Source organism: Hyperolius riggenbachi, chromosome 6 (assembly GCF_040937935.1).
Source record: "Hyperolius riggenbachi isolate aHypRig1 chromosome 6, aHypRig1.pri, whole genome shotgun sequence".
Lineage (NCBI taxonomy): Eukaryota > Metazoa > Chordata > Amphibia > Anura > Hyperoliidae > Hyperolius > Hyperolius riggenbachi.
Window position 1 is genome coordinate 30933721 of NC_090651.1, and position 27377 is coordinate 30961097.

At 45.3% G+C, this 27377-nt stretch overlaps 1 protein-coding gene across 4 annotated transcripts in view; it reads right to left on the reverse strand.

Annotated features, from left to right (window-relative positions):
* TTC39A (tetratricopeptide repeat domain 39A) overlaps positions 1-27377 on the reverse strand; it is a 109197-nt gene that overhangs the window by 14207 nt on the left and 67613 nt on the right. For 3 of the 4 annotated variants that reach the window (XM_068242436.1, XM_068242434.1, XM_068242437.1), the window contains exons 6-14: positions 26265-26329; positions 22135-22234; positions 17547-17612; positions 14853-14964; positions 12068-12135; positions 10525-10584; positions 4543-4704; positions 2741-2832; positions 361-481 (exon numbers count right to left, since the gene is read on the reverse strand). In XM_068242436.1, coding sequence (XP_068098537.1) covers positions 361-481; positions 2741-2832; positions 4543-4704; positions 10525-10584; positions 12068-12135; positions 14853-14964; positions 17547-17612; positions 22135-22234; positions 26265-26329 — 846 coding nt within the window. The remainder of the gene's footprint in view (positions 1-360; positions 482-2740; positions 2833-4542; positions 4705-10524; positions 10585-12067; positions 12136-14852; positions 14965-17546; positions 17613-22134; positions 22235-26264; positions 26330-27377) is intronic. The other variant, XM_068242435.1, reaches the window with a different exon arrangement.

Below are 27377 nucleotides of genomic sequence, written 5' to 3' on the forward strand. Positions count from 1 at the left end.
GGAATGCCCACAAAATGCATTGTCTGACCCTATTTCTGCACAATAAACATTTCAAATTCTGAGTGCTATATACTACAGGAAAGGTAAACCAACCACTATTTCTCCTTTTTAAAGTGTTTTTAATTATTTTATTCTATTTGAACGCATCCACGTTCTAGTTATTCTATAATGGAATAACAGGAGTGATACATTAGGGAGGGAAAGATGAAAACCAATCACAGTCCAATAGGAAGATTACACCATAAGTGGCCAATGCATAATGCAAGCTTCCAAATCCACCCATAACAGAAAAAACAGTCTGGTCTGTACTGACCTTTTAGCCCATTAAATACAGACCCAATAAAGAAATTAAAACCTTACCAATGGTGGGACCGGCAGAGCAACAGGATTCTGAGGCTGATATCTACGAGATTTCCTGATCGCAAACTTCTCTGTTGGGAGAGATTTTCCAGCAATTTTCACTTTTAGACTGGGTACCTGTCTGCAGACACAACAGACATGGAAGATCCGTCAAGCAACAGGCATGGGAGATCCATCAAGCAAGAGGCATGGGAGATCCGTCAAGCAACAGGCATGGGAGATCCGTCAAGCAACAGGCATGGGAGATCCGTCAAGCAACAGGCATGGGAGATCCGTCAAGCAACAGGCATGGGAGATCCGTCAAGCAACAGGCATGGGAGATCCGTCAAGCAACAGGCATGGGAGATCCGTCAAGCAACAGGCATGGGAGATCCGTCAAGCAACAGGCATGGGAGATCCGTCAAGCAACAGGCATGGGAGATCCGTCAAGCAACAGGCATGGGAGATCCGTCAAGCAACAGGCATGGGAGATTCGTCAAGCAACAGGCATGGAAGATCCGCCAAGCAAGAGGCATGGGAGATCCATCAAGCAACAGGCATAGAAGATCCGTCAAACAACAGGCATGGGAGATCCGTCAAGCAACAGGCATGGGAGATCCGTCAAGCAACAGGCATGGGAGATCCGTCAAGCAAGAGGCATGGGAGATCCGTCAAGCAAGAGGCATGGGAGATCCGTCAAGCAACAGGCATGGGAGATCCATCAAGCAACAGGCATGGGAGATCCGTCAAGCAACAGGCATGGGAGATCCGCCAAGCAACAGGCATGGGAGATCCGCCAAGCAACAGGCATGGGAGATCCGTCAAGCAACAGGCATGGGAGATCCGTTAAGCAACAGGCATGGGAGATCCGTCAAGCAACAGGCATGTTAGATCCGTCAAGCAACAGGCATGGGAGATCCGTCAAGCAACAGGCATGGGAGATCCGTCAAGCAACAGGCATGGGAGATCCGTCAAGCAACAGGCATGGGAGATCCGTCAAGCAAGAGGCATGGGAGATCCGTCAAGCAAGAGGCATGGGAGATCCGTCAAGCAACAGGCATGGGAGATCCGTCAAGCAACAGGCATGGGAGATCCACCAAGCAACAGGCATGGGAGATCCGTCAAGCAACAGGCATGGGAGATCCGTCAAGCAACAGGCATGGGAGATCCGTCAAGCAACAGGCATGGGAGATCCGTCAAGCAACAGGCATGGGAGATCCGTCAAGCAACAGGCATGGGAGATCCGCCAAGCAACAGGCATGGGAGATCCGCCAAGCAACAGGCATGGAAGATCCGTCAAGCAACAGGCATGGGAGATCCGCCAAGCAACAGGCATGGGAGATCCGTCAAGCAACAGGCATGGGAGATCCGTCAAGCAACAGGCATGGGAGATCCGTCAAGCAAGAGGCATGGGAGATCCGTCAAGCAAGAGGCATGGGAGATCCGTCAAGCAAGAGGCATGGGAGATCCGTCAAGCAAGTGGCATGGGAGATCCGTCAAGCAACAGGCATGGGAGATCCGTCAAGCAACAGGCATGGGAGATCCGTCAAGCAACAGGCATGGGAGATCCGTCAAGCAACAGGCATGGGAGATCCGTCAAGCAACAGGCATGGGAGATCCGTCAAGCAACAGGCATGGGAGATCCGTCAAGCAACAGGCATGGGAGATCCGTCAAGCAACAGGCATGGGAGATCCGTCAAGCAACAGGCTTGGGAGATCCGTCAAGCAACAGGCTTGGGAGATCCGTCAAGCAACAGGCATGGGAGATCCGTCAAGCAACAGACATGGGAGATCCGTCAAGCAACAGGCATGGGAGATCCGTCAAGCAACAGGCATGGGAGATCCGCCAAGCAACAGGTATGGGAGATCCGTCAAGCAACAGGCATGGGAGATCCGTCAAGCAACAGGCATGGGAGATCCGTCAAGCAACAGGCATGGGAGATCCGTCAAGAAACAGGCATGGGAGATCTGTCAAGCAAAAGGCATGGGAGATCCGTCAAGCAACAGGCATGGGAGATCCGTCAAGCAACAGGCATGGGAGACCCGTCAAGCAACAGGCATGGGAGATCCGTCAAGCAACAGGCATGGGAGACCCGTCAAGCAACAGGCATGGGAGATAAGTCAAGCAACAGACATGGGAGATCCGTCAAGCAACAGGCATGGGAGACCCGTCAAGCAACAGGCATGGGAGATCCGTCCGGAGGTGCCGGCAAACAATACTAGCTAGCCTAGTGCTAGCTAGTATCTAAATGACACATTTAAATTAATAAGCAAGAGCGGGGGGCACAGAGAATGCAAAACCTCCTTAGTGGCGTAAAGCTCAGGAGGTTCCTAAGCTCTTTAGTTATAAAGGAGACATCTTGTCCTCCATGCCAGGACACCAGCATTACAGAGCATTTACCTGAAGAGCTTCACCTCGTCTTCCCCGAAGGGTTTGGTGTCATTGGGTCCAAACATGCTGAGGTAGGAGGCTTTCATGTACACGTATGTGGCCTGTGGGACAATGACACAACAGCAAATCAGAGACGAGAAAGAAATTCAAATACGTGTAAAGATCATCATAAAAGGTCTCTTATCTTATTCACATGTAGCAACAGGAACCCTACCATTCAAAATCATTCATGCAATGTCAGTGGAGTTTTTGATGTGGAGCAAATTAGAGCTAGCTGGCAGCTGGTTTATTAATCAACGGCCACTGGTGTGACTGGTTGTGTCTCAGAATATCTGGAAACTTGCATGCAAGGTTAGGCCTCGTTCACATCATGACGCGCAGATGGCCAAGCGATCGGAACGCAACACGTACGATCGCACGCCATCTGCATTTCCATGTGTTGCGTAGCTCATACCATTCCCTGTAGTGAATGGGTCAGCCGTGCATGACAAAAAAAATTGTAAGCCATAAAATCAAATTCCATTTACCCACTGTTCTGTGATTATTATGTAGTCTACAACCTAACCCTGCATTGCAAGCATTCCAATATAATCATAAATGTGTCTGTTGTAATGATTCTTATCTCAGTCAGCCTGGATCTATTCTGGTACATTGCCGGGGAGAGGAAAGCTTTTTCTCTCCCCTCCCACATTCCTGCTCCTTACTGATTGGCTGAGGGCAGGTCAGTGTGACAGGAGCCTGAGACCGACCACCAGCTAGTGTTGCTCATTCAAACCAGAACTCATGGAGAAACGTTTAATCAACCTGATCAGCTGACCGACTTCTTCATGGTTTTTTTTTGCTTTATGATAGGATTGGGACCAACCAATCAGAGCATTACAATTCTATCAAATGATCAAACAGCTCACATGCTTCTTCATGAGTTCTAGTCTACATGGTCTATGTTTCTGTTGGGCGACTTGGGTTCCTCCAAACCTTGGGCACTTGCATAAGAAATGGAGGTTTGCCACATTCAAGTAGTATAGGCACCACAATGTAGTATCTTCCTGTGGTGATTGTACTGCATTGTGGGAGGCAGCAGGAACTTTCCTCAGCATCCCCTCACATCACAGGCAATATCTGTTCCATAGGGGGCAAATCTGAAAGGCACTGTTAGATTTGGTTCCCACTATAGTGGGAAGCAAACATTTTGAAAACAGGCAACAGGCAATTAAATCCTTACAGTGAATGGATCCTATACTATAAATAGCATCCCTTCACACTTGTGAGATTTCAACGGATGCGTTGGATCCATTGAGGTAAGCGGATGCGTTTTCCATATAGTCTATGGTAGAAACACATCTGTCTCGGGTATCAACTGGACCACATATGGACCATCAGAACACTAGCCTGTCTACTACTGCTGACATCTGACTCAAGTAGGAACCTCAGCTAACTGTCCACCTTAATCTTGTGACATCAGCAGAATGATGCATTCAAAAGGATAAAGGTGAAGGAAACTACATACAGCAATTAGGCCATCAAAAACATGCAAGGAAAAATGACGTAAACCTGGTGCAAAAAGGGAACAGTTCCTCAGAATACTTCCTACAGGCATCTGTTCCATTTTTGTATTCTACTCGTTCCAATGTTCCTTGCAATGGTTTTGATAAAACCTGTTCAGAAGACAGAGCTACAATCTGAGTATTACTAAAATAAACAAAAACATCATAACTATGGTGGACTTTGAATGATCCTTTCTGGTCCATGAGGTGACTGTGAACACATGGACAGAGGTCGTATCATCTACCAGCTCACACTGTTGTGAATACCTTTGACCAGGAGCTTTCCTTACTGAGGAGGTCGGCATAGAAGTAAGCCATCTTCCACTGCTGCTTGTAGGTGAAGCACCACATCAACTGCCAGTAGCACATGTGGTGGAACTGCTTCCAGCTCTGCTGGGCTTCACAGCACTCCTCAAACCTCTGGATGGCCTGTAGGTGGGAGATGGGACAAAATAAATAGAGGTGTCTGCAGAACTAAGCCCAAATGATATAGGGAATGAGCTGTACACACTAGATGAATGTATGATGAATGTTGCCGGCTATGTTGGAGTTTTCCAGCAGGGGCTGCTGCTGAATCTTCTACATGTTTTTATTATTATTATTATTGATTTATAAAGCGCCAACATATTCCGTGGCACTGTACAAAGTAGGGAAACAAACAAGGGGTACACAATAATACAATGATATACATCAAATATGGACACTGGTACAAAACACAGAACTGGTGGTTACAATGACAGATGTAGCATGGTGAATAAAATGTATAAGAGTGCAAGTTATGAAATGAACAACAAAATCCAAGACACAAAAGGTTGAGAGAGAGAGATGTTTCCAGGTGTTCCTGTTATCATTAGACTTTTTTTTTGGTTTCTATGTGCCATGAGTGTACGGAGTGGTTTGTCCTTCATATGGCGGAACTAAACAATCAAAGAACCCTGGGTACCTCCTCTCAGGCTTAGCACTGCCTGAGTCGCCGGTGCTCAACTCTCCTGTGGGTCACCACTCCACTCACAGTCAATATTCATCAAGAAGGAGACGGCACTCAACTGGCTTCAAAACTTGCGTTTATCGAATCATTCAGCAATTACACGACATGTTTCGGGGACATCCCCTTCATCAGGTGTACATGCTAAGAATGGCTCACAGTGTTTAAATACATAACCCACAACCACACCCTTCATAGTCCCACCTCTTCCTAGATCAGCTGACCTCTCCATTTGGTCATTAACCCTTAGGTGGTTCTAATAATCCTATATCCCCTGCTGGGAATATCCTGGGCACTACAAAAACGTCTACCCATTGAACCTGATTACACATCTTGTACACTAAATTTCAAAGGTAACTACCTTAACAATACAAGCAATCACATATAGCTCATAGTGTCATTTTTAAAGTGTCATTTCTTTAAAGTGTCATTTTTTAGCTCAATGTCCTCTCTCTTACCACCCTCCAATCGATATCCCCAGAGTATCCGATGGAGCTTAATCCCATCAGGATCTGAGGAAAGGGGAAGAGAAACGACATATCCATATAAATATAACATATTAGACTACAAGAAACACTTCAAACTAAACATTTCATTCATCCCCTTAGGGGCAATTGTATCCAATTTGCGCATCCATCTTGCCTCCTTCTGCAGCAAGATCTTTTCTCTATCTCCCCCTCTATGTAAGGGTGGGACGTGATCAAGCACCAGCCAACGGAGCTGCGACACCCCATGGCCACGATCAAAAAAATGTCTGGCCACTGGGGTGTCGCAGGCCTTCACCCCTGGTTTATATCCCCGGATGCATCCCCTGTGTTCCTGTATTCGCAGTTTTACTGGTCTAGTAGTCTCACCTATGTATAACATCCCACAGGGACATTTCAGAGCATATATTACAAATTCGCTAACACAACTGTACATCGATCTTATTTCAATCTTGCCACCCGTATGCGGATGCTCAACATGAGTCCCTTTAATTATCGAAGTACAGCAGTTGCACTCCAAACAAGGGAACGTCCCCCTTCTTTTTGTCAAATTCTTAACCTCTCTACTCTTAGTAGACAGATCTACCCTACTCACCCTGTCCCTAATAGTTTTACCTCTCCGGTAGGAGAAAAGAGGTGGCTCTTCAAATAATTCACCAAAAACTGGGTCATGTTGAAGTATCGACCAATACTTCTTCACCACCCCCTTAACCATACCAGATTGCCTGCAAAAGGTTTGAACAAATGGAATCTGATTAGTGCGGGCACCCGTTCTTACACTATTCCCTCTGAGCAAGGATTCTCTGGATTTTTGAGCCACCTCCTTCTCCACCTTTTCCAACTCCTGGACCTGATATCCCTTCTCTTTAAACTTCAAGGTGATCCTATCAGCGGCCTTTTTGTATCCCTGCTCAGTGGAAGCAATCCTCCTTGCCCTCAAATACTGTCCTTTCGGGATGCCCCTTACCACTGCCTTGTATCCTCAAAGCGGATAAAGGAGGGGCCACGGTTGTACAGGATAAAACTGCATATGTTTTGGAGGCCCAAAGACAGCTACAGATAGAGGGACATTACGAGAGATGTCAATATGATCCGGTGTTTTCTATCAGGAGGAAAGTGGAATTCTTAGTTGAAGATGCCCTGCAAAATGGTTTGATTACTAAAAACACTGCTGAGTTTTTACAGGTGGAACACCCAAGGACACCATTATTATATCTACTGCCAAAAATACATAAGGGGTTGCACAACCCTCCTGGACGCCCGATTGTGGCAGCCATAGGGTCCTTACTGTATCCGCTGTCAAAATTCGTAGATGTATATTTACAAGATCTAGTGAAAAACATCTCTGTTTGTCTGAAGGACACAACAGATCTATTGCAGCGACTTAATAACATGGGCCCCATAGCAGAAGATTGGGTGCTAGCAACACTAGACGTTCAAAGCTTGTTCACCTCTATCCCGCATGAGGAAGGGATGGAGGCGGTTGAAGAGGTGTTACTGGACACATCTATGAATCACCATTTGATTTACTTTGTCCTGGACTGTCTGGAGCTGGTTCTTAGGAACAATTATTTTAAATTCGCTAATGAGTTCTATGTACAGAAACAGGGCACCAGTATGGGATCCCCGGTGGCCCCGTCGTTTGCAAATATTTTTATGCATAGATTGGAAAAGCGTATGTTCATAGGGAATGCAAAATATGCTGAATGTATTCAATGTTATCTGAGATTTGTGGACGACATTTTGATTGTATGGAAAGGGCCTGTTGAGTCATTGAAGGCAATGGTCAATGAAGCGAATGCAGCACACCCTACCATAAAGTTTACCCTTGATGTTTCAACAAAGGTGATACATTACTTAGATGTTGCGATCTCGATTTCCCCAGATGGGTTTTGTACAGATTTGTACACGAAATCGACAGATCGCAATAATCTGTTAAGAACTGATAGCTTTCATAACAAGGCAGTGGTAAGGGGCATCCCGAAAGGACAGTATTTGAGGGCAAGGAGGATTGCTTCCACTGAGCAGGGATACAAAAAGGCCGCTGATAGGATCACCTTGAAGTTTAAAGAGAAGGGATATCAGTCCAGGAGTTGGAAAAGGTGGAGAAGGAGGTGGCTCAAAAATCCAGAGAATCCTTGCTCAGAGGGAATAGTGTAAGAACGGGTGCCCGCACTAATCAGATTCCATTTGTTCAAACCTTTTGCAGGCAATCTGGTATGGTTAAGGGGGTGGTGAAGAAGTATTGGTCGATACTTCAACATGACCCAGTTTTTGGTGAATTATTTGAAGAGCCACCTCTTTTCTCCTACCGGAGAGGTAAAACTATTAGGGACAGGGTGAGTAGGGTAGATCTGTCTACTAAGAGTAGAGAGGTTAAGAATTTGACAAAAAGAAGGGGGACGTTCCCTTGTTTGGAGTGCAACTGCTGTACTTCGATAATTAAAGGGACTCATGTTGAGCATCCGCATACGGGTGGCAAGATTGAAATAAGATCGATGTACAGTTGTGTTAGCGAATTTGTAATATATGCTCTGAAATGTCCCTGTGGGATGTTATACATAGGTGAGACTACTAGACCAGTAAAACTGCGAATACAGGAACACAGGGGATGCATCCGGGGATATAAACCAGGGGTGAAGGCCTGCGACACCCCAGTGGCCAGACATTTTTTTGATCGTGGCCATGGGGTGTCGCAGCTCCGTTGGCTGGTGCTTGATCACGTCCCACCCTTACATAGAGGGGGAGATAGAGAAAAGATCTTGCTGCAGAAGGAGGCAAGATGGATGCGCAAATTGGATACAATTGCCCCTAAGGGGATGAATGAAATGTTTAGTTTGAAGTGTTTCTTGTAGTCTAATATGTTATATTTATATGGATATGTCGTTTCTCTTCCCCTTTCCTCAGATCCTGATGGGATTAAGCTCCATCGGATACTCTGGGGATATCGATTGGAGGGTGGTAAGAGAGAGGACATTGAGCTAAAAAATGACACTTTAAAGAAATGACACTTTAAAAATGACACTATGAGCTATATGTGATTGCTTGTATTGTTAAGGTAGTTACCTTTGAAATTTAGTGTACAAGATGTGTAATCAGGTTCAATGGGTAGACGTTTTTGTAGTGCCCAGGATATTCCCAGCAGGGGATATAGGATTATTAGAACCACCTAAGGGTTAATGACCAAATGGAGAGGTCAGCTGATCTAGGAAGAGGTGGGACTATGAAGGGTGTGGTTGTGGGTTATGTATTTAAACACTGTGAGCCATTCTTAGCATGTACACCTGATGAAGGGGATGTCCCCGAAACATGTCGTGTAATTGCTGAATGATTCGATAAACGCAAGTTTTGAAGCCAGTTGAGTGCCGTCTCCTTCTTGATGAATATGGCGGAACTAACAGATTTAATAAAATTGATACAAGTTGACCTTCTGTTAGAACAGTGGTTCCCAACCTGGGGGCGATCGCCCCCAGGTGGGCGATTTGGGTTCTAAGGGGGGTGGTAAATTTGTGGGGGGCGACAGGGGGCAATCAGTATGAAAAGGCAGAAAAAATAAAGTGTCGCAGTGTCAGGGCTCGTTTCCACTATCGCGAATCTGCATGTGTCCAACACATGCGGATTCGCACATGTAATGCAAGTGGATGGGCCTGTTTCCACTGTAGCGTTGTTGAGGTGCGTTTTTTTCAGCGGTAAAAAAACGCACAAAAGAGTCAACGAATTCGCCTGCGAGTGGAATGCATGCGAATCGCCGCGAATGTATTTAATAGGGAAATCGCATGCGGCTTTGTCATGCGGATTTCCCCGCGATTTCGCATGAAAGCCAATGGAACTTAACACAGGCAGTGACATGGTTAAATTCGCATGGCTCCTTGCCATGCGAAATCGCATGCGAAATCGCGGGTAAATCTGCATGCAGAAACGCAGCCGCATGCGATTTCTTCAGCGGTGGAATCCAGGCGATTCCGCACCGCTACAGTGGAAACAAGCCCTCACTCGTTTTTAAGAAAATTATGGGCAAAAAATATGATCTGTATAAAATATGCAAATGTGCACGATAGAGTTGCGTAATTCTTCAGGGCTCGTTGGTCACGCGCTGGTGTAATGTCAGATATTGCAGCCCGGAAGCAGCCTTCCTCACTGAGTATCGCGCATGCTCAGTGGGAAGTTAGATATTATTTACCTGAAATATCTCCGCTTCTGCACCACGTACACTCCCGAAATTTTCAGGGGAGGGAGGGGACCCCCAGATCTAGCTCTGTGTTGAATTGCAGCCCCCGAGCCCCGCTAGTTCCCGAGATAGGTTTGCTGCAATCAGTCTCCCCTGAAAATTTCGGGAGTGTACATGGTGCGGAAGCGGAGATATTTAGGATGTTTTACGTGGCTGCACAATTTAATGGGATGCAGGCTCCTACTGCGCATGCGGGGCTGCACAACGTGCGGGGCTGCAATAGCTGACATTACACCGGTAAGGGAATTGGCGCAAAGTAGTTGAGTCACCGTCTATTTTTAGCTGGCAAGGTCACAGCGCTACCCCCTCCACTGGCACCACCACCTTGCGTAAGGGTATACCGTACTAAGAGAAAGGGGGGCGACAGGGGTGAGTCGTCTTCCCCTAAGGGGCGATACCTCATAAAAGGTTGGGAACCACTGTGTTAGAAGCTTTTATCAAAAAGAGGTATTATACATGGTTTAAATGTGTAGACAATATAAGCCGCTGCCCATTGCCTGCAGTCGGATGGGTGTATATAGCAGAGGCGTATTTTCAGGTTCTCTACTTACTGTGTCAATATTGCCCTTTATCTCTTCTATCCTTCCAGCAAAGAAAAGGAAAATGGAACCCTGAAAAGATTTTTAAAAGTTTCATCCAAGAATGTACATACTATATGAACAGCCACTGTAACAAGACACACAATGCCCTTGCTGTTAAAGATGTTCCAAAAATAGATTCAATCAGAAGAGCCCCTGTATTTTTTTGATATGAAAACCCCGGCTTTTAACTTAGCTGTAGGGATAGAGTGGTTCCTGGGTGGATGACTCATTTGCATGAAAGCATTTGCATGTGAGCAGTGGTGAAGCAATAGAGGTTGCAGAGTTAGCAACCGCACCAGGGCCCCTGGACCACAGGGGCCCAGTATGGGCCCTCCTTAACCACTTTATTAGCTCTTTATTGGTGCTAAGCTGGTAATGATCACCTCTATATGTGCTTTGATTAGTTATGACCATTAATTACAGTGACCATATTTTTCTGGGTTCAACCTGGGACGGGGGATGGGGGGTTTGCCGAAAAATAGATGCAATTTGTGTATCATTTCAACAGAAAATAAACGCAATGTGGGAAACATTTCAGCAGAAAATAAACGCAATTTGGTCAACATTTCAGCAGAAAATAAACGCAATTTGGTCAACATTTCAGCAGAAAATAAACGCAATTTGGGCAACATTTCAGCAGAAAATAAATGCAATTTGGGCAACATTTCAGCAGAAAATAAACCCAATTTGGGCAACATTTTACCTGCAAAATAAATAATTTACTCATCTGACTCACCTCTCCCGGCCGGCCTCTGGCGTGCAGCTCCCCCGGAGATCTTGCTCCTGCAACCTCCCACACTGAATGGAATAGCAGGGCTACGGGAAGATGGCGCCCGAAGCCCTGTACTGGAGACACAAATAGTCTCCAGTACAGGGCTTAGGACGCCATCTTCCCGTAGCCCTACTCTGCCCTACTATGCAGGCTGGAGCGGGGCTGCGGGCTATGAACTGGCGCAGCGTCTATTAGACGCCGCGGCCAGTTAATGCCATCGGACGGTGGCCAGAGTCCCAAGGCTGGGACGTCCCGCGGCTAAAAGCGGGACGTTTCCCAGGACATAGCGCAGCCTCAGACAGGGAACACCGAATCCGGGACGTGTCCCGGCTAAAGCGGGGCGTCTGGTCACCGTATACATTAATAGACTGCTCTGCTCTCTGGCAGGTTTTAGTACTTCATATTAATTGTTTTATATAGAGTGCTACTGCATGTGTGCGAAGGGTTAACTGATTTTGCTGATTTGATGGCCACACCCCCTTGGGCACCTCCATTATAATGTATGTAAATGTCCTAACTTGAAGTGATGAGCCTGAATTCTGTGTTTTTTTCCTGTCTAGAAAACTGGCCCCCTTGTGTAGTGGGCGGAGTCTGCTTTCCTGACCTGCTTAGGAGGGGAAACTCACACAGAGGTGTCTGCATTAGGCTACATCCCTTGTACACAAACTACAGCCCGGAACAGACGGTTTGGCCCATGAGAAAGAAAAAATTACAATATCAACCAATCAGAATTCTATTTACCTTGGGGTAGCGTTTTAGATAAGGTTGTAGCAAGTTCTCAGCTTCTTCAATGTTTCCTTTTCCGGTACCTGAAGAGAGATAACAAGTGCTCAACGAAAGGACTAAAGAACCTTTATGCACTATGAGAAATGTTCTATTGACTAGACACTTGATTTGATAAAGGCATTGCATTAAATAAAAATAAGGTCACCTCAATTAATTTTTCACCAAAATATAGATCCCAATCAACTGGGAAAGACAATTCTTTTTTCAGTTGAGCAATGGTTGGCTAACAATAAACCATATTTTTTGGACTATAACACGGTTCAGAGGGCAAAAAACAAGGAAAAAAATATATACCCCATACTAAACCTGGTGTGTCCATGGTCCAGGAGCATCTTGTAGATGTTCTCCCACAATTATTCTGTCCTCCTGTGTCCCCCATGTGTCCCCTTCTCTCCTCCATGTGTCCTCAGCTCCCCCTCGTGTGTCCTCCTCTGTACTTGTTTGTCCTCCGCTCCACCCCGTGTCCTTTTGTGCCATGTTTGTCCTCCATTCCCTCCAGTGTGTCCTCCTCTGCCCCTGTCTATAGCTAACAGAAGCGGCAGCATGGCTCACCTAAACCACGGCTCCAGCGGTGTTCAAAGACTTTCTCCTCTCCTGCAAGGATCCCCTATTCACAATAAGATCAATAGTTTTGTTCCACACCACCAGGGCCGTTTCTAGGCTAAATTGCACCCAGGGCGAGGATGTAAAAATTGCACCCCCTTACCCCCACCCCGTGGATTTGGGAACCCTTAAGCCTCGTACACATGAGGCACAAATGTAGCAAGACCAATTAAAAAAAAAAAAAGCAGCGACAGCTCATCGCCAGGTCCCTCTGTGCAACAGCCGTACACATGGCGCACAGAGGGACAGAGATGTGGCGGAAGCTGTCGCCGAAGGTTCCTCCCCCTGCCGGAAGCTCCATCCATGGTAAGTGTGTTGCTGTCGCTGGTCCGCATACACATGGTGGATTAGCGACAGTTGCAGCGACAGCTGTTGCAGGCGATTGGCCGCACCAATCGCCTGGCGACAGCTCTGACGGGCGACGGTTCAGGGCACGCGCGTGCCACGTGGTTGCGGCAACAGTTGTGGCCCGTGTGTATGGGCCATTACTCTTTAGGAACAGAAACACAGCCACAGGTCACAAGTAGATCTGCATACTGTCTAGTGACCAGCCGCTCCTTCAGGAGGAAGCAGGAAAACACCCAGGCGAGGAGAGCCCGGAAAGCCGACTCCTCCATGGGTGTCGCGCACTCACAGCCTGCAGTACCGCTACAAGACATCAGGTGTCATCACGTGGTGGTGACGTGATGATGACTTGAAGTCTGACGCAGGCAGCCTAGGAGGAGTCAAGGAAGGTGATCGCACTGGTAATCTTCTTTCTTCTTCCATTTGGCTGCACTGCGCGTCACCAGCTCCCTAGCGGTAATGTCCTTCTGCCTGCGCCCCCCTTCATCTACTTGCTGGTCTGCGCCCAGTGCGGTCGCCCTGCCCGCACTGCCCAAGAAACGGCCCTGCACACCACAATATAGCTATAAGCAATTTCCACCACACAAGAAGCACGGGGTTTTATATGAACAATTCTCTGTTTATTCTTCAATCAATAATGTCTTCAGAGTTGCGGACTGTGCGTATAAACATCAATACAGGATTCCAAATCGCCGATTCCATGCGCGGTGTGCGCGTCCATGGACTGAGGTTCCTTTCAGTCCATGGACATGCACACCGCGCATGGAATCGGCGTTGATTGTCTACTCTTATCTGAGCACAGATTACGGTTACATATTGCATATGTTATACAACCGATGTTTGTATACAGTGTGCCTCTGAGGAAGCGGCTCTTTGGCCGTGAAACACGTGTCAGGCAGTCTTTTATGTGATTTGGAATCCTGTATTGATTCCCATACGCACAGTCCGCAACTCTGAAGACATTATTGATTGAAGAATAACCAGAGAATTGTTCATATAAAGCCCCACGCTTCTTGTGTGGTGGAAATTGCTTAAGGCTCCCCTATTGCTGGCTTCTGCTGATCGCGAGAGGTCTCTGATCGCCGCTGGAGCCGTGGGAGGATTAAGTGAGCAAATGACTATGGTAGGGATCAGATTGTGAGCCCATCTGAAAGACAGATAGTGACAAGACTATACATACTGTAAAGCACTGCGGAAGATGTCGGCGTACGTAACCTTTACATTTTTTCTTCTCAGTTACACTTTAAAGAGACTCTGAAGCGAGAATAAATCTTGCTTCAGAGCTCATAGTTAGCAAGGGCACGTGTGCCCCTGCTAAACCGCCGCTGTCGCGCCGCTAAACGGGGGTCCCTTCACCCCCAAACCCCCCACTGCAACACTTGGTCACAGACTTGGTCGCTCCTGGAGGCAGGGCTAACGGCTGCAGCCCTGCCTCCAGTCGCGTCTATCAGCGGCGCATCGCCGCCTCTCCCCCGCCCCTCTCAGTGGAGGAAGACTGAGAGGGGCGGGGGAGAGGCGGAGATACGCGTTGACAGACGCGCTGAGAGGCAGGGCTGCGGCGGTTAGCCCTGCCCCAACCAGGAAGCGCTCCCCCGCTGTACGGAGGGGGATTTGGAGGTGAAGGGACCCTCGTTAAGCCGCGGGATAGCGGCGGTTTAGCAGGGGCACACATGCTCCTGCTATCTATGAGGTCTGAAGCGAGATTTATTCTCGCTTCAGACTCTCTTTAAGGCACTGTGTAATACTGTGGTATCTAATAGCAGAAACATATATACGGTATATTGTGACTCACCTAACACAAAGCTGAGGAATGTGTGGTAGCAGAGGAGGAGGAGGGTGCACAGCAAAGCCCGGAAGCTGTGATCAGCTGCTCCTTCCTGCAGCTGCGTCAGTCCATAATCCTGCTGGATAAAAAAGTAATTAGATCCCATGTTTCTTATGCCTGATACACACCATGCAATTTCCCGACAGATTGAAGGATCCAATCTCTAATTTTCAAAAAATCCGATGATTTTGTACAGAAGTGATCAGAAAATATTGATTGGAAATCTGTTTGGACCTGATGGTTCCACTACACTTGTTTATTTATTGGCCATATTTATTTCCTTTTAAGCCATACCAGTTGCCTGACTATCCTGCTGATCCTCTGCCTCTAATACTATTAGCCATAGACCCTGAACAAGCATGCCAAGATTAGCTGCATGCTTGTTTCTGGTGTTATTCAGACACTACTGCAGCCAAATAGATCAGCAGAGCTGCCAGGCAACTGGTATTGTTTAAAAGAAAATACGGTACATATGGCAGCCTTCATATTCATCTCGCAGGTGAGCTTTAATTATTTTAAATTAGCAATACCTGTCACATGGCAGTAATTGTTATAAGGGGGGATAGCAGAAGGCAGCACTTGTTATATAGGATTTCCTGAACTGAGTGGTGACATGATAAGATAAACATGTAACCTATGGTACCACTCCAAGTAAGAACTTGTCTGTGTTCTATAGTTTTTCATTTCAAGGGTTAATAAACCCATTTATTTGTGCAGTCACTGAAGTCAAATTGCATTGGAAATGCAGGGCCAATTGTCCCTAAAAATAACTAGAAGCCCTTCACCTGTATGTTGCTGAATACGCCTGGTGAGAGGACAATGATGAAAAGTTCAAAAGGTCATTATATTTTTTTGTGTTGGAGCTGAATGAACCATATTTTATATTACACTGAGATGGCTGCTGCTATTCACAGTTCAGACTTTAGGCAGTAAATTGAAAATCAGAATGAGACTTCAGACATCGATACAGTCATACAAGGAGTAATGCGACTCAACTATGGAAATCTTTGACCTTATTGTATTATTAGAACAATTGTCCTACAATATTGACAAGATGTTAACAAATGTTCTACATTTTTATTGCATTCATAATGCGTGTACTTCAATGTATCCTGAGATGTCCTTAATAAAAAAATTTGAAACTAGAATATGAGACTCTAGGAAAGTGCTATGTATCATTCCTGCTACACATTAAATTAATAATCTCATATTTTAATTATTAGTTCAGGTTTGCGGTAAGGAATTAGAATTTTCAGCATGTTTAAAGGAGTGACTAGGAATGAGTGAGAACTATTTCACAAAATTGTCCCAGAATGTATGGGGGTAGTTTAGGCTGTGTAGGCAAGGGTTAACTCACCTAGGCTGCCTCCTCCCTTTCGATGCATTCCATGCTGCTCACCATCTTCTTACACTTCTGCCTTGACAATGGAAGCTTGGGTTTTAGAAGGTGGAAGTGTAAGAATCTGGAAAGCAGTGTGGAACACAATGAAAGGGAGGCGGCGGCCAAGGGGAGTATACTCTCGTATACACGGCCTAAACTCCCCTTGTACAGTCTGGGACAATTCCACTTTTCACAAAATCGTTCTCGCTCATCCCTAGTTGTGACAGCTGTTGTGGAGCAGAGTTTAAAGGCAACCTGAAGTGAGACGGATGTGGAGGCTACCATATTTGTTTAATTTTAACAAAACCAGTTGCCTGGCTGACCTGCTGAGCCTCAGCCTCTAATACTTTTAGCTCTAGACCCCGAACAAGCATGAAGCAGATCAGGTGTTTCTGACATTGTCAGATCTGACAAGATTAGCTGCATGCTTGTTTCAGGTGTGCGATTCACACTACTGCAGCCAAAGAAATGAGCAGGACGACCAGGCAACTGGTATTGTTAAACAGAAAATACATATGGCAGCCTCCATATATCTCTCACTTCAAGAGCAAGACCCTCGAAATATACATCCGGTGCTGAGAATCCCTACTATTGAACACCAACTATGGGAAAGTTACAATCATTTACATATTGGCCTGACTGAACATTCTGTACTTGTACATCTAAACAGCGAATAACTCTCAGTCATACTTCACCTTGAGTTACAGAATACCCAGCTTGCTGATGGTGAACCAGAACTCCTAGGAGTGTCTAGGGGGCTACAAATGACCAAAAGCTCTCTTACTATAATGCTATGGATAACAAAAGTTAGCTTTCTTAAAACAGAAGGTATTTGTGATAATTCAGGTTGTAGTGTGAGCTCCGAGATGTCTCCCACAATGCATCACTGCTGAATATGCAAATCATCCATTGCTGTCCCTGTAAGCTGAAGCCTTGTTCACATTGCTTGCGTTGCCGTCCGTATTTCGGCAACACGTGTAAGAGGCAGACACGAACATCAGAAGTGCATAGACTGCACTGTGATGTTCCCACTGCATGCGTTCTGTACCAGTGCGGTGTGTGAACGCATGCTGCACGTATTTTTTTAGCAAAACGCACAGCTGACCCATTAACTACAGTGAATGGGATCAGCCACACAACGCCTACGTACGTGTTGCGTTCCGATCGCACAGCCATCTGCGTGTGATAATGTGAATGAGGTCTAAACACCCCCACCCAGACCCTCTGGAATGCAGTGATGTGTCAGCTTGTTAATATTACTGAGTACAATTATACTTCACCTTGTTACCAGAAAAACCGACAAACTCCAAGAGACGCAGAATCCTGGTCGGTAACATGGAGAGCGTCTGTGAGGAGAACAGAAAGACTTGGATGTATACAAGGTAATATACTAAAAGGTAAATCTTACAGTATGTACAAAGGAGAGAAGTAAGGCCTGCTGACTATCCAACGTTGTAAATAGTAACCTTTTCAATAGATTAGAGCAGGGGTCCCCAAACGTTTTGGGTCGAGGGCTGGGTCAATATACTTCAGACTGCTGGGGGGCCGGAGTATACATAAAATGATGTCTTTGCGGGCCAGACAGTGAAGCATACCCAAGTGACAACCTGAAGTCCAATTGGACAGCAGTGTCACCTGATGTGGAATTTGATTGGAAACCAGCAAATTACTGCTTTCTGGCTTCCAGGTGGATGGGTGGTGCCAGAACTGCTATTCTATATGCGGACCACCAATATTTAAAGATGTAGCTGACCGCATAATAATAATCCGAACATTTATATAGCGCTTTTCTCCTTTTGGACTTAAAGCGCTCAAGAGCTGCAGCCACTGGGACGCGCTCAAGAGTCCACCCTGCAATGTTAGGGAGTCTTGCCTTGAACTCCTTACTGAATAGGTACTGACTGTAGCCAGGATTCAAACCCTGGCCTCCCATGTCAAAGGCAGAGCCCTTAACCAGTACTCTATTCAGCCACTGTGAATAGAGTGTATAAGTAATACATTTCGTGTGTGTGTGGCCGGTAAAAAAGCCTCAGGGGGCCACATTCGGCCCACGGGCCTTAGTTTGAGGGCCACTGGATTACATACTTGATTTGATAAAGGCATTGCATCAAATAAAAATTGGCTACAAAAAATAAGGCCAACTCAATTAATTTTTCACCAAAATATAGATCCAAATCAACGGGAAAGAAAATTCTTTTTTTTCAGTCGAGCAATTGTTGGCAAGCAATTACCGCATTTTTTTGGACTATAACACGGTTTAGAGCAGCCTTTCTCAACCTTTTTACCCTGGAGCCCTGTAAATAACTTGTGCATCGCAAGGAACCCTGTAAACAATTTTTTTGATATCGAGGAACCCCTGCCTTTATTTAGCAGGAGGCGTGGTTTTTAAAAGTAGGTGAGGCTGTTTATTTCATTACCCCCTATTACAGTGTCCCTCACTATACTGTCTCCTCCTTATGCTAGTGCTTTTTATTAATGTGCTCATTATTATTCTGACCCCCAATTTAGTGCCTCTTTTTACAGTACCCCCTATTATAATGGGCTCTATTATACTTCCCCTATGATGGGGGAAAATATTGCCAAGGAACCCCTGCAGAGTCCTCGAGGAACCCTGGTTGAGAAAGCCTGGTTTAGAGGGTAGAAACCAGGGGAAAAAATATATACATACCGTACAACAACATTAACTGACAGGTGACATAAACAACACTGACTGCCCTGTTGCCATGGCAAATGCAGCAGCTGCATTTGATTGGTGCATTTCCAAGCTGCATGCATTTGTGTAAAATTTGCATCAATTTGGAGTTATTGGCATCTCATTGAGGGCCCCTTTCCCCTGAGAAACGCGATCCCAATCCCGCTGTGATGCGATCCCGTTTCTTCACATTTTCACCACAGCAATCTGTCGGGTGTATGGTGCGATTGTTGTGCATTTGTGGTTTGCGTGGGGAAAAAAAGGAGCGGGAAATTGCCGAAAAGTAGGGAAAAAATCCAATGGCGCCATCAACCCTAGATAACGTCATTGTATGAGAAAACCAGTAGGGCAGTGCCACACGAGGGCAGGAGCGCGACGGACCCGCATGCCCTTGGAGAGCACAGGGGAGCTGCGATACAGGCCTATAGACTCATATCTTTAAATGTATGAGTGGAGACTCTGGAACAATAGTTTGACTTCAGCCTATGCCTACCAGACATCCCCCATCATTTCTCAATCTATATTTGTTATATTTATATTTAGGGCAGCACAGTGGCGTAGTGGTTAGCTCTCTCGCCTTGCAGCACTGGGTCCCTGGTTCGAATCCCAGCCAGGGCACTATCTGCAAAGAGTTTGTATGTTCTCTCCGTGTCTGTGTGGGTTTCCTCCGGGTGCTCCGGTTTCCTCCCACATTCCAAAAACATACAGATAAGTTAATTGGCTCCCCCTAAAATTGGCCTAAGACTACAGTACTTACACTACATAATATAGACATATGGCAATGGTAGGGATTAGATTGTGAGCTCCTTTGAGGGACAGTTAGTGACAAGATAGATATATATATATATATATATATATACACACTGTACAGCGCTGCATAATATGTCGGCGCTATATAAATACTAAATAATAATAATATTTAGTCCGTGTTTGCCCATTGTAAAATCGTTCCCCTCCCTTATTTACTTTCTCAAATTTTTCACTAGTCCTGGTAGGTGATCTCTGTGGCATGTTCCTTTACTGAGAGCTCTAAAACCAGTAGAAAATAACTCTGGTCTCCCAGAATCCTCGAGGGGGGGGGAGGGATTTCCCCACAATTAACCTAGGGTAATCCTCAGTAGGAGGGTGGAGCTACATACCAATATACAGCAATATATAGCTATAGGAAGTGTTTCTGATGAACCAGGATGTTTACCATAAAAGTGGGTATCCTGAACCATTTATTGCATTCTGCTATATGTCGTTTCAGTTCCTTATTAATACAACACCTAAGCAGCAGAACTTGGGCCACAAACCAACGCCACCGCACGTCTGCAAATATTTACCGATCCTCGCTCCTCTGAGCTTACCGTTTCTGCAGATGCCAATTATGTGATCTGTATAAACAGAAGCGAATGTGATGCTGTCATCACATCGTACACGTGCGCAAACCGTCCCAGAAGTCGTAAAACTGTAATATTTACACACGGAAGCCTCGCACGCAAAACTCGCAGCAAGAGCTGTAACCCTTGCTGGTCCGGAGCGCGGTTATTTTACACAGATCTATAGAATGACACGCACACACATGCCCAGAGCACGGTCAGCAGAAAAAAGGTAATACACCCTGTTACAGTTCTTATACGGTTTGCGTATTGGTACAAACAAACATCATCAGGACCTCAGCAGCATCTATAATGATTTTACTCTAACTTCAGTTGTAAAACAAACACAGAACAGATTCCACTGAGTCATTATTTATTTAAAGCAGTAGGATTATCCATATTATGCCAGGGAAAAAAACACATATATAAGTAGATAAATACTTGATCTACTTACATAACACATGTATTGTACTGCCTACGTTTTGATTTCAGTGAATGTTATATAGTAAATGAAGAGAATTCTGTTCCTGGTGGGGGCCATGTCTTTTGCCCACAGTTTAGGCTAAATCCTGATGTAATTTCTGCCCTTTATTTATTTTTTTTATCTCCTCCAATCGCTGAGTCACCTCAGCCTTGCTTGTAAACACAATGAGCAGGGGATCGTGTTTCAGATAAGCAGCTAGGCAGGGAAATAAAATAGGAGTAATATATTAAAGATAAAAAGAACCCCCAGCATGTAACTGTTTGGCACTGACTACTAAAGGGCCAGTGCTCTTGCATGTGATAACTCCAACTCATAACAGCAGAAAAAAAGTTTTGAAAGTTTTGAATGCAGGATTACCATTTTTATCACTTAATACACTCAGAACAGTTGCTGTTGAATTTTGATTTTTATGGTGACGATCCCGCTTTCAAAAACGAAGCCAAAACAGAGAGACCATGTGTGAAAAACTAAATTACACCTCTTGATTCCATAAGGCTCAGTTTCCACTAGTGTGTTTAGTTAAAAGATATTTTGCTTAAAAAAATTGCATTAGTTTAGCAACAAATGGTGGTGAATTAGGACATTTCCATTCAATGTGAATTTTCATAAATGTTCATATGCAAAAAAAATCTGATGTCCTGCTTCATTTTTTCCGATATTTTGCTTGCGATTTGCGTATAATACTGTGCAATGGCATTGCATAGCAACATTAAATGCATAATTACAGGAAGTTGTCAGGAGTCATGATGGACCTGTTACTAGGCAGAATATGTTAAATTTGACTAATGCGCATAAAAACGTACAAATTTACACACACATTTTCACCAATCAGAAAAATCTTCTACGATTTTTTGGGACGTGAAAATTTAACACTACAGTGGAAACGTAGCCTGACTTGTAAAACCACCTTTAACCCTTTTGCAGCCAATTTATTTAGAGGCCTGCAAGTACTCCAGGCCAATTTATTTTAGTGCTTTTTTTATTTTAAATTTGTTACATTTACCTGCTTCTAATTAGCATTACTGTAAGGTGTATTTATGGCCACTTGTCTCTAGGGGGCAGTGTGAGACAATAACAGAGCACTTCTGCTTTCAGTTTAAATATTTTCTGCTAGTAGAGAGATATTAAAGCATTCCAAGAATTTAAAGTACGAGTTTTGCCTACTAAGGTCTAAAGCAGAGCACTTATCTCAAACGAGATAACTCTACTGAAGCTGCCAACGGGTTAAGCTGTTAAGATGAATGAATATTTTATTTGCAGGAATGGGTAGTGGAAGTTACATGTAATCTCTGCCACGATTGTACATGTATGTTGCACACTCAGCTTCATACCAGGTTGAAGGCTCCGACACCCAGCTTCACCCCTCCTTCAAAGTGGCAGTGACTGTCGCCCTTCAGGTAAGTGGCACATTTCTGCAGATTATCCAGTTCCCTTAAAAGCAGAAAAATAGATGTATTTTCTTTGTTAGAGCCAAGAAAACAACAGGCAGGTTTTCAAATACTACTTTATGGTCTTTCCTTTCTTCTGCCTAGTACACACAATGAGATTTTCAGGCAGATTTCCTGCCAGATCGATTATTTTCAACATGTCCGAACTGATTTTGATTGATTTTCCGATCAATTTTCATTAAGAGTGAACGTAAAATCGATTGGAAAATCGATTGAAATCAGATCGAACTTGTTGAAAATAATCGATCTGGCAGGAAATCTGCCTGAAAATCTCATTGTGGGTACTAGGCATTACGCTGGTAACAGTCCAAATTGTATTCTCAATTTAGATAAAGTCTACAGTTAAATACCACGTGGCTAAGTCACCCTCTAGGTATCAGATATCAATTAAATCACTGGTCACGTCCTGCAGCAGAGACCGTCATTACTACAGGCTGCAATCTCTCTAGAAAAACTCATTCAGTGCCCCACCCCTAACAGTCTGAACAGCAGCAGCATTCGTCACACCCAACCACACACTCTGAAACTGATTCAAGTCTCAACCCACCTGCTTCTAGTCATTTTGGCCTGGTCCACACTAGGTCCGGAAACGTATCCGTGGCTGCGTTTTTCAAACCTGATCAAAAACGGAGTCCCGGATACTAATGTTCAAAATAGCACCCAGCCTCACCCAAGTAAAAAACGGATCCGTCTGCGTTTGCGGGGATCCGTTTTCAAAACCTGAACGGAAGGTCCGGATCTGCTGCATTTTCACGCAACGGATCAGGACCACGGATACACGCAGGGGTAGTGAAAAGCAATGAGAAAACGCATCTCCAGCTCCACAGGCAAAAAACTGATGTGAAAACGGATAGCCTGAGCTTTATGATTGGCCCAAAAAAATCCTCCCACTCCTTCCTAATGATGGAGACGTTTTCTGTCAGGGAAAAACTGAACGGAAACTGATGCAAAACTGATGCACTTTCATCAGTTTGCAGTACGGTGGGTACTTCCCCTGATCTTCCCCTGATCCGGACTGCAGTGTCCGTCCTGCAACTGTGTCTAGTGTGGACCTAGCCTTTATCAAAATGTTAAAGGACAACTGTATTGAGAGGTATATGGAAGCATGCAGCATATCAGGTGTTTCTGATATTTTGATATTTGTGTCAGATTTCTGACAAGATAAGCTGCATGCTTGTTTCTGGTTGGATTCAAATACTACTGCAGCCAAACAGACCAGCAGGCCATGCAACTGGTTTTGTTTTAAAAGAAATACATTTGGCAGCCTCCATTTCCCCCCCCCACTACAGTTGTCCTTTAAGAAAGCATTTTTAGCAGCAAAAAGGCAACATTTTGGGCATTCTAATTAGTGGTAGGTCGATTGTATTCTATTAAATCTTTGCCTGAGGAGGACTTGTTCCTAACTCCCCCTACTACACAGCTTTCCCTTACCTGTCTCCTATCCCTTAGGGCCCATTTACACTTGAGCGTTTTGCTGGCGATTTCGGCAAAACGCTCAAACGCTAGCGCATTTGAAAGCGCTAGTGTAATAAAACCCTATGGGCCCGTTCTTACTTCGGCAATTTGCGCTAATCGCCGCAAATCGCCCAAAAATGCCGAAGGCAAACACGTAGCCTGCACCATTTTCAGGCGATTTCCCGGCGATCGCGTCTCAGTGCTATAGAAGCGCTAAACGTGATCGCCCAAAAAAAGTGTGAATGGCGATTTTTTTACACGTTAAACACGCAAAATCGCCATAGCAAAATGCTAGCAAAAGCGCTAGCGTTTTGCGATCATCAAGTGTAAATGGGATCTCAGGCTTCTTTCACATCTAGAACAAGTGCAGGAGCCGTTCTCCTGCACGCGTTATATGGCCTGCGGCGTGTCGTCAGGATGTTGGGGTGTAACGCAATCAGTGGTGGTAGCTATTCATTCACCCGACGGGAAAGCGGCAGTTCCAAACAATTAGGACGCCGGCCCCAAACGATTAAAAGCTCCTGGGTGCGTTGTACTGCAACGCACCAAAACGCAGCGTCGGATAAAATGAAAATCTATGGACTTTCATTTTACCTTGGTTAACGCAAAGTTTTGTCTTTGCTTTGAAATCGCAGAAAAACGGGCTCAGATGTGAAAGAGTCCTTAAACCTTTAGATTCAAAATGCCGCGAGCGGCTCTCGCACAGGCACAGTGGATGCCGACCTGCCAAGGTCAGCATCTTGCACCAGAGCGGACCCCGGGCCACCAGCAAGAAGCGGAGCTGCGGTGAGGGCACAGGACAGCTGACAGGGGCTGGAGGAAGCCCCGGGTAAGTAGATTTATTTTTTTTACCTTCCCTTTAAGGAAGATATCTCTACACGTCACAGCAAAGTGGAGCGTTCTTGAAATAGCTCTATCGTGTCATCTGTTAGGAGGTTAGTCCATCACTACCTCTCATTTTTTAACTGAGGGCCCTTTTCCACTATGAAATGCGATCGCGATTGCGATTACGATAGCAATCGTGTTTCAATTTCCACCATGCGATTGCGATTGAGCTACTATACTCAGTATAGTAAAGCTCAATCGCATCCAAAACGCGGCAGGACGATGATCGCGTTTTGACTTAAAACGCATCGCAATCGGATCGCACTAATGGAAATTGCTGCTGCAGTTTCCATTAGTTTAATGTACCTTGCGATTTGCGATCAGAATCAAATCGCAAATCGCAGGGTAGTGGAAAAAGGCCCTTATTCTTTTTGGTGCCTCAGTTTATCCTACTTCAGTCCAGTTTATTGTCCACCCTTGGTGAAGAGGTGTTACCCCATATTTTCAGCTACTACAGAGAGCAACTTCTTAACCTGAGTGGGGTCTGGTTTAATCTGCATTTACAGTGGTCACTTAAGTGGTAACCCACACTTGTGGGTATCATGTCATTGTCCTTTTCCAGTTGACCTAAGCCCATTTTAAAACGTGCTCTAGGTCTGTCACCGCCGCATGTCAGCGTGCATGTGCGCCCGCGACACCTGCACACACACCCGCCGCACGCACACACACACGCCCGCCTGGCTGTCCTCGTTCTTTCGCAACCCCTGTCAGTGCAGCACATGTGGAGTAGCGCAGAAGCACTGACACAGGGACATGGGACGCAGAGACACAGGCACATTATTGTATAGGATTACTCCATAGTGGGCTCGGTTTTCCCTTTTTGTTTCTCTCAGGCACCCAGCATTGTTTATAAGGGAATGAAGATGGCAGCCTCCATATACCTCGCACTTCAAGTTCCATTTAATTTGAGACATGTTCTTAGTCCCTTACAGTTTGCTGGGGTCTAAAATGGGGCTGGGGCTTTAGGAATAAAAGTTTATTGAAATAGGGCCAACATGTTATCCAAAAGCAAAATATAAAGGACAACTGTAACTAGAGGGATATGGAGGCAGCTATATTTCTTTCCTTTTAAATAATACCAGTTGCCTGGCAGCTGTGCTGATCCTCTGCCTCTTTTGGGCACTCTAGACAGAAAATGGGTGTGGCCACACACCAGAATGTGGGTGTGGCCATGAGTGGAGTCAAATGTACATGAACTTAACAATGGTCTAAGTAGGCCTGTCCAGCAAAATGTTGGATGAAGCCCCCCCCCCCCCCCCCCCCCCGTACATTAGCACAAAAAAAAGATATGCAGCATATCACATAAATAGACATCTGAAATGGGAAGGATATGGAAGCGGACATATTTACTTCCTTTTAAGCAATACCAGTTACCTGGCTGTCCTGCCTCTAATACTTCTAGCAACAGACCCTGAACAAGCATGCAGCAGATCAGGTGTTTCCGACATTGTCAGATCTGACAAGATTAGCTGCATGCTTTTTTTGTGTGTGTGATTCAGACACTACTGCAGCCAAATAAATCAGCAGGACAGCCAGGCAACTGGTATTGCTTAAAAGGAAATAAATATGGCAGCCTCCATATACCTCTCACTTCAGTTGTCCTCTAAGTTGCCTTTTAGTAGAGTTTTCTCAGTCTGTGTTATGTGTGAACAGCTGGTGGAATGAATACTCACTTGTAGGTCTGGTAGCTGTTCCTCACCTTGATTCCACCTTTGATGAAGCTGACCATGTTCTCATCCTGCAGTAATTAAGAAATAATTAATTTTCATTGTAATTATGCTGCATTCATTGTCATTTCTTACTCGGATGATACAAATATACAGGGAATTCTCAACTCATTAATTTAGTCTCTAAAGTTCTTTAAAGAGAACCCGAGGCAGGGTTCTGACAATGCAATCCACGTACAGAGGCTGGGTCTGCCTATACTGCCCAGCCTCTGTTGCTATCTCAATCCCCCCTAAGTTCCCCCTGCGCTCTGCAATCCCCCATAAATCACAGCCATGCTGTGCGGGCTGTGTTTACATCTGTACTGTCACTCTGCGTGCTCCCCCCGCCTCCTGCATAGCTCTGGTCCCGGCCCGCGTCTCTTCCCTCCAATCAGAGGGGAGGGAAGGGACGCGGATGGGGACAGTACAGAGATAAACACAGCCCGCTGCAACACGCTGTGTGTCGACAGCGTGGCTGTGATTTATGGGGGATAGCAGTACGCAGGGGGGCTTAGGGGGGATTTGAAATAGCAACAGAGGCTGGGCAGTATAGGCAGACCCAGCCTCTGACTGTGGATTGCATTGTCAGAACCCCACCTCGGGTTCTCTTTAAAGAGGAATTGTCGCGACAATCATAAAATATAAAACACATACAAACAAGAAGTACATTTCTCCCTGAGTAAAATGAGCCATAAATTACTTCTCTCCTATGTTGCGGTCACTTACAGTAGGTGGTAGAAATCTGACATTATCAACAGATTTTGGGTTAGCGCATCTCTCCATAGGGGATTCTCAGCATGGCCGTTATTCTTTATAATGACACACCCTGAAAAAGATTTATACAAAGATGCTGGCCAGCCTCCCTGCTCACCGTACACTTTTTTGGGCAGTTGGATGGAGCAGCTGCCATTCACTAAATGCATTTTGAAAATAAATAAATCCCTGTAAACCCCCCAGGAGGAGACGGGCTAGTCCAAAACCTGTCGGTTTTGTCAGATTTCTACTACCTACTGTAAGTGACAGCAAGATAGGAGAAAAGTAATTTATGGCTCATTTTACTCTGGAAGAAACGTACTTCTT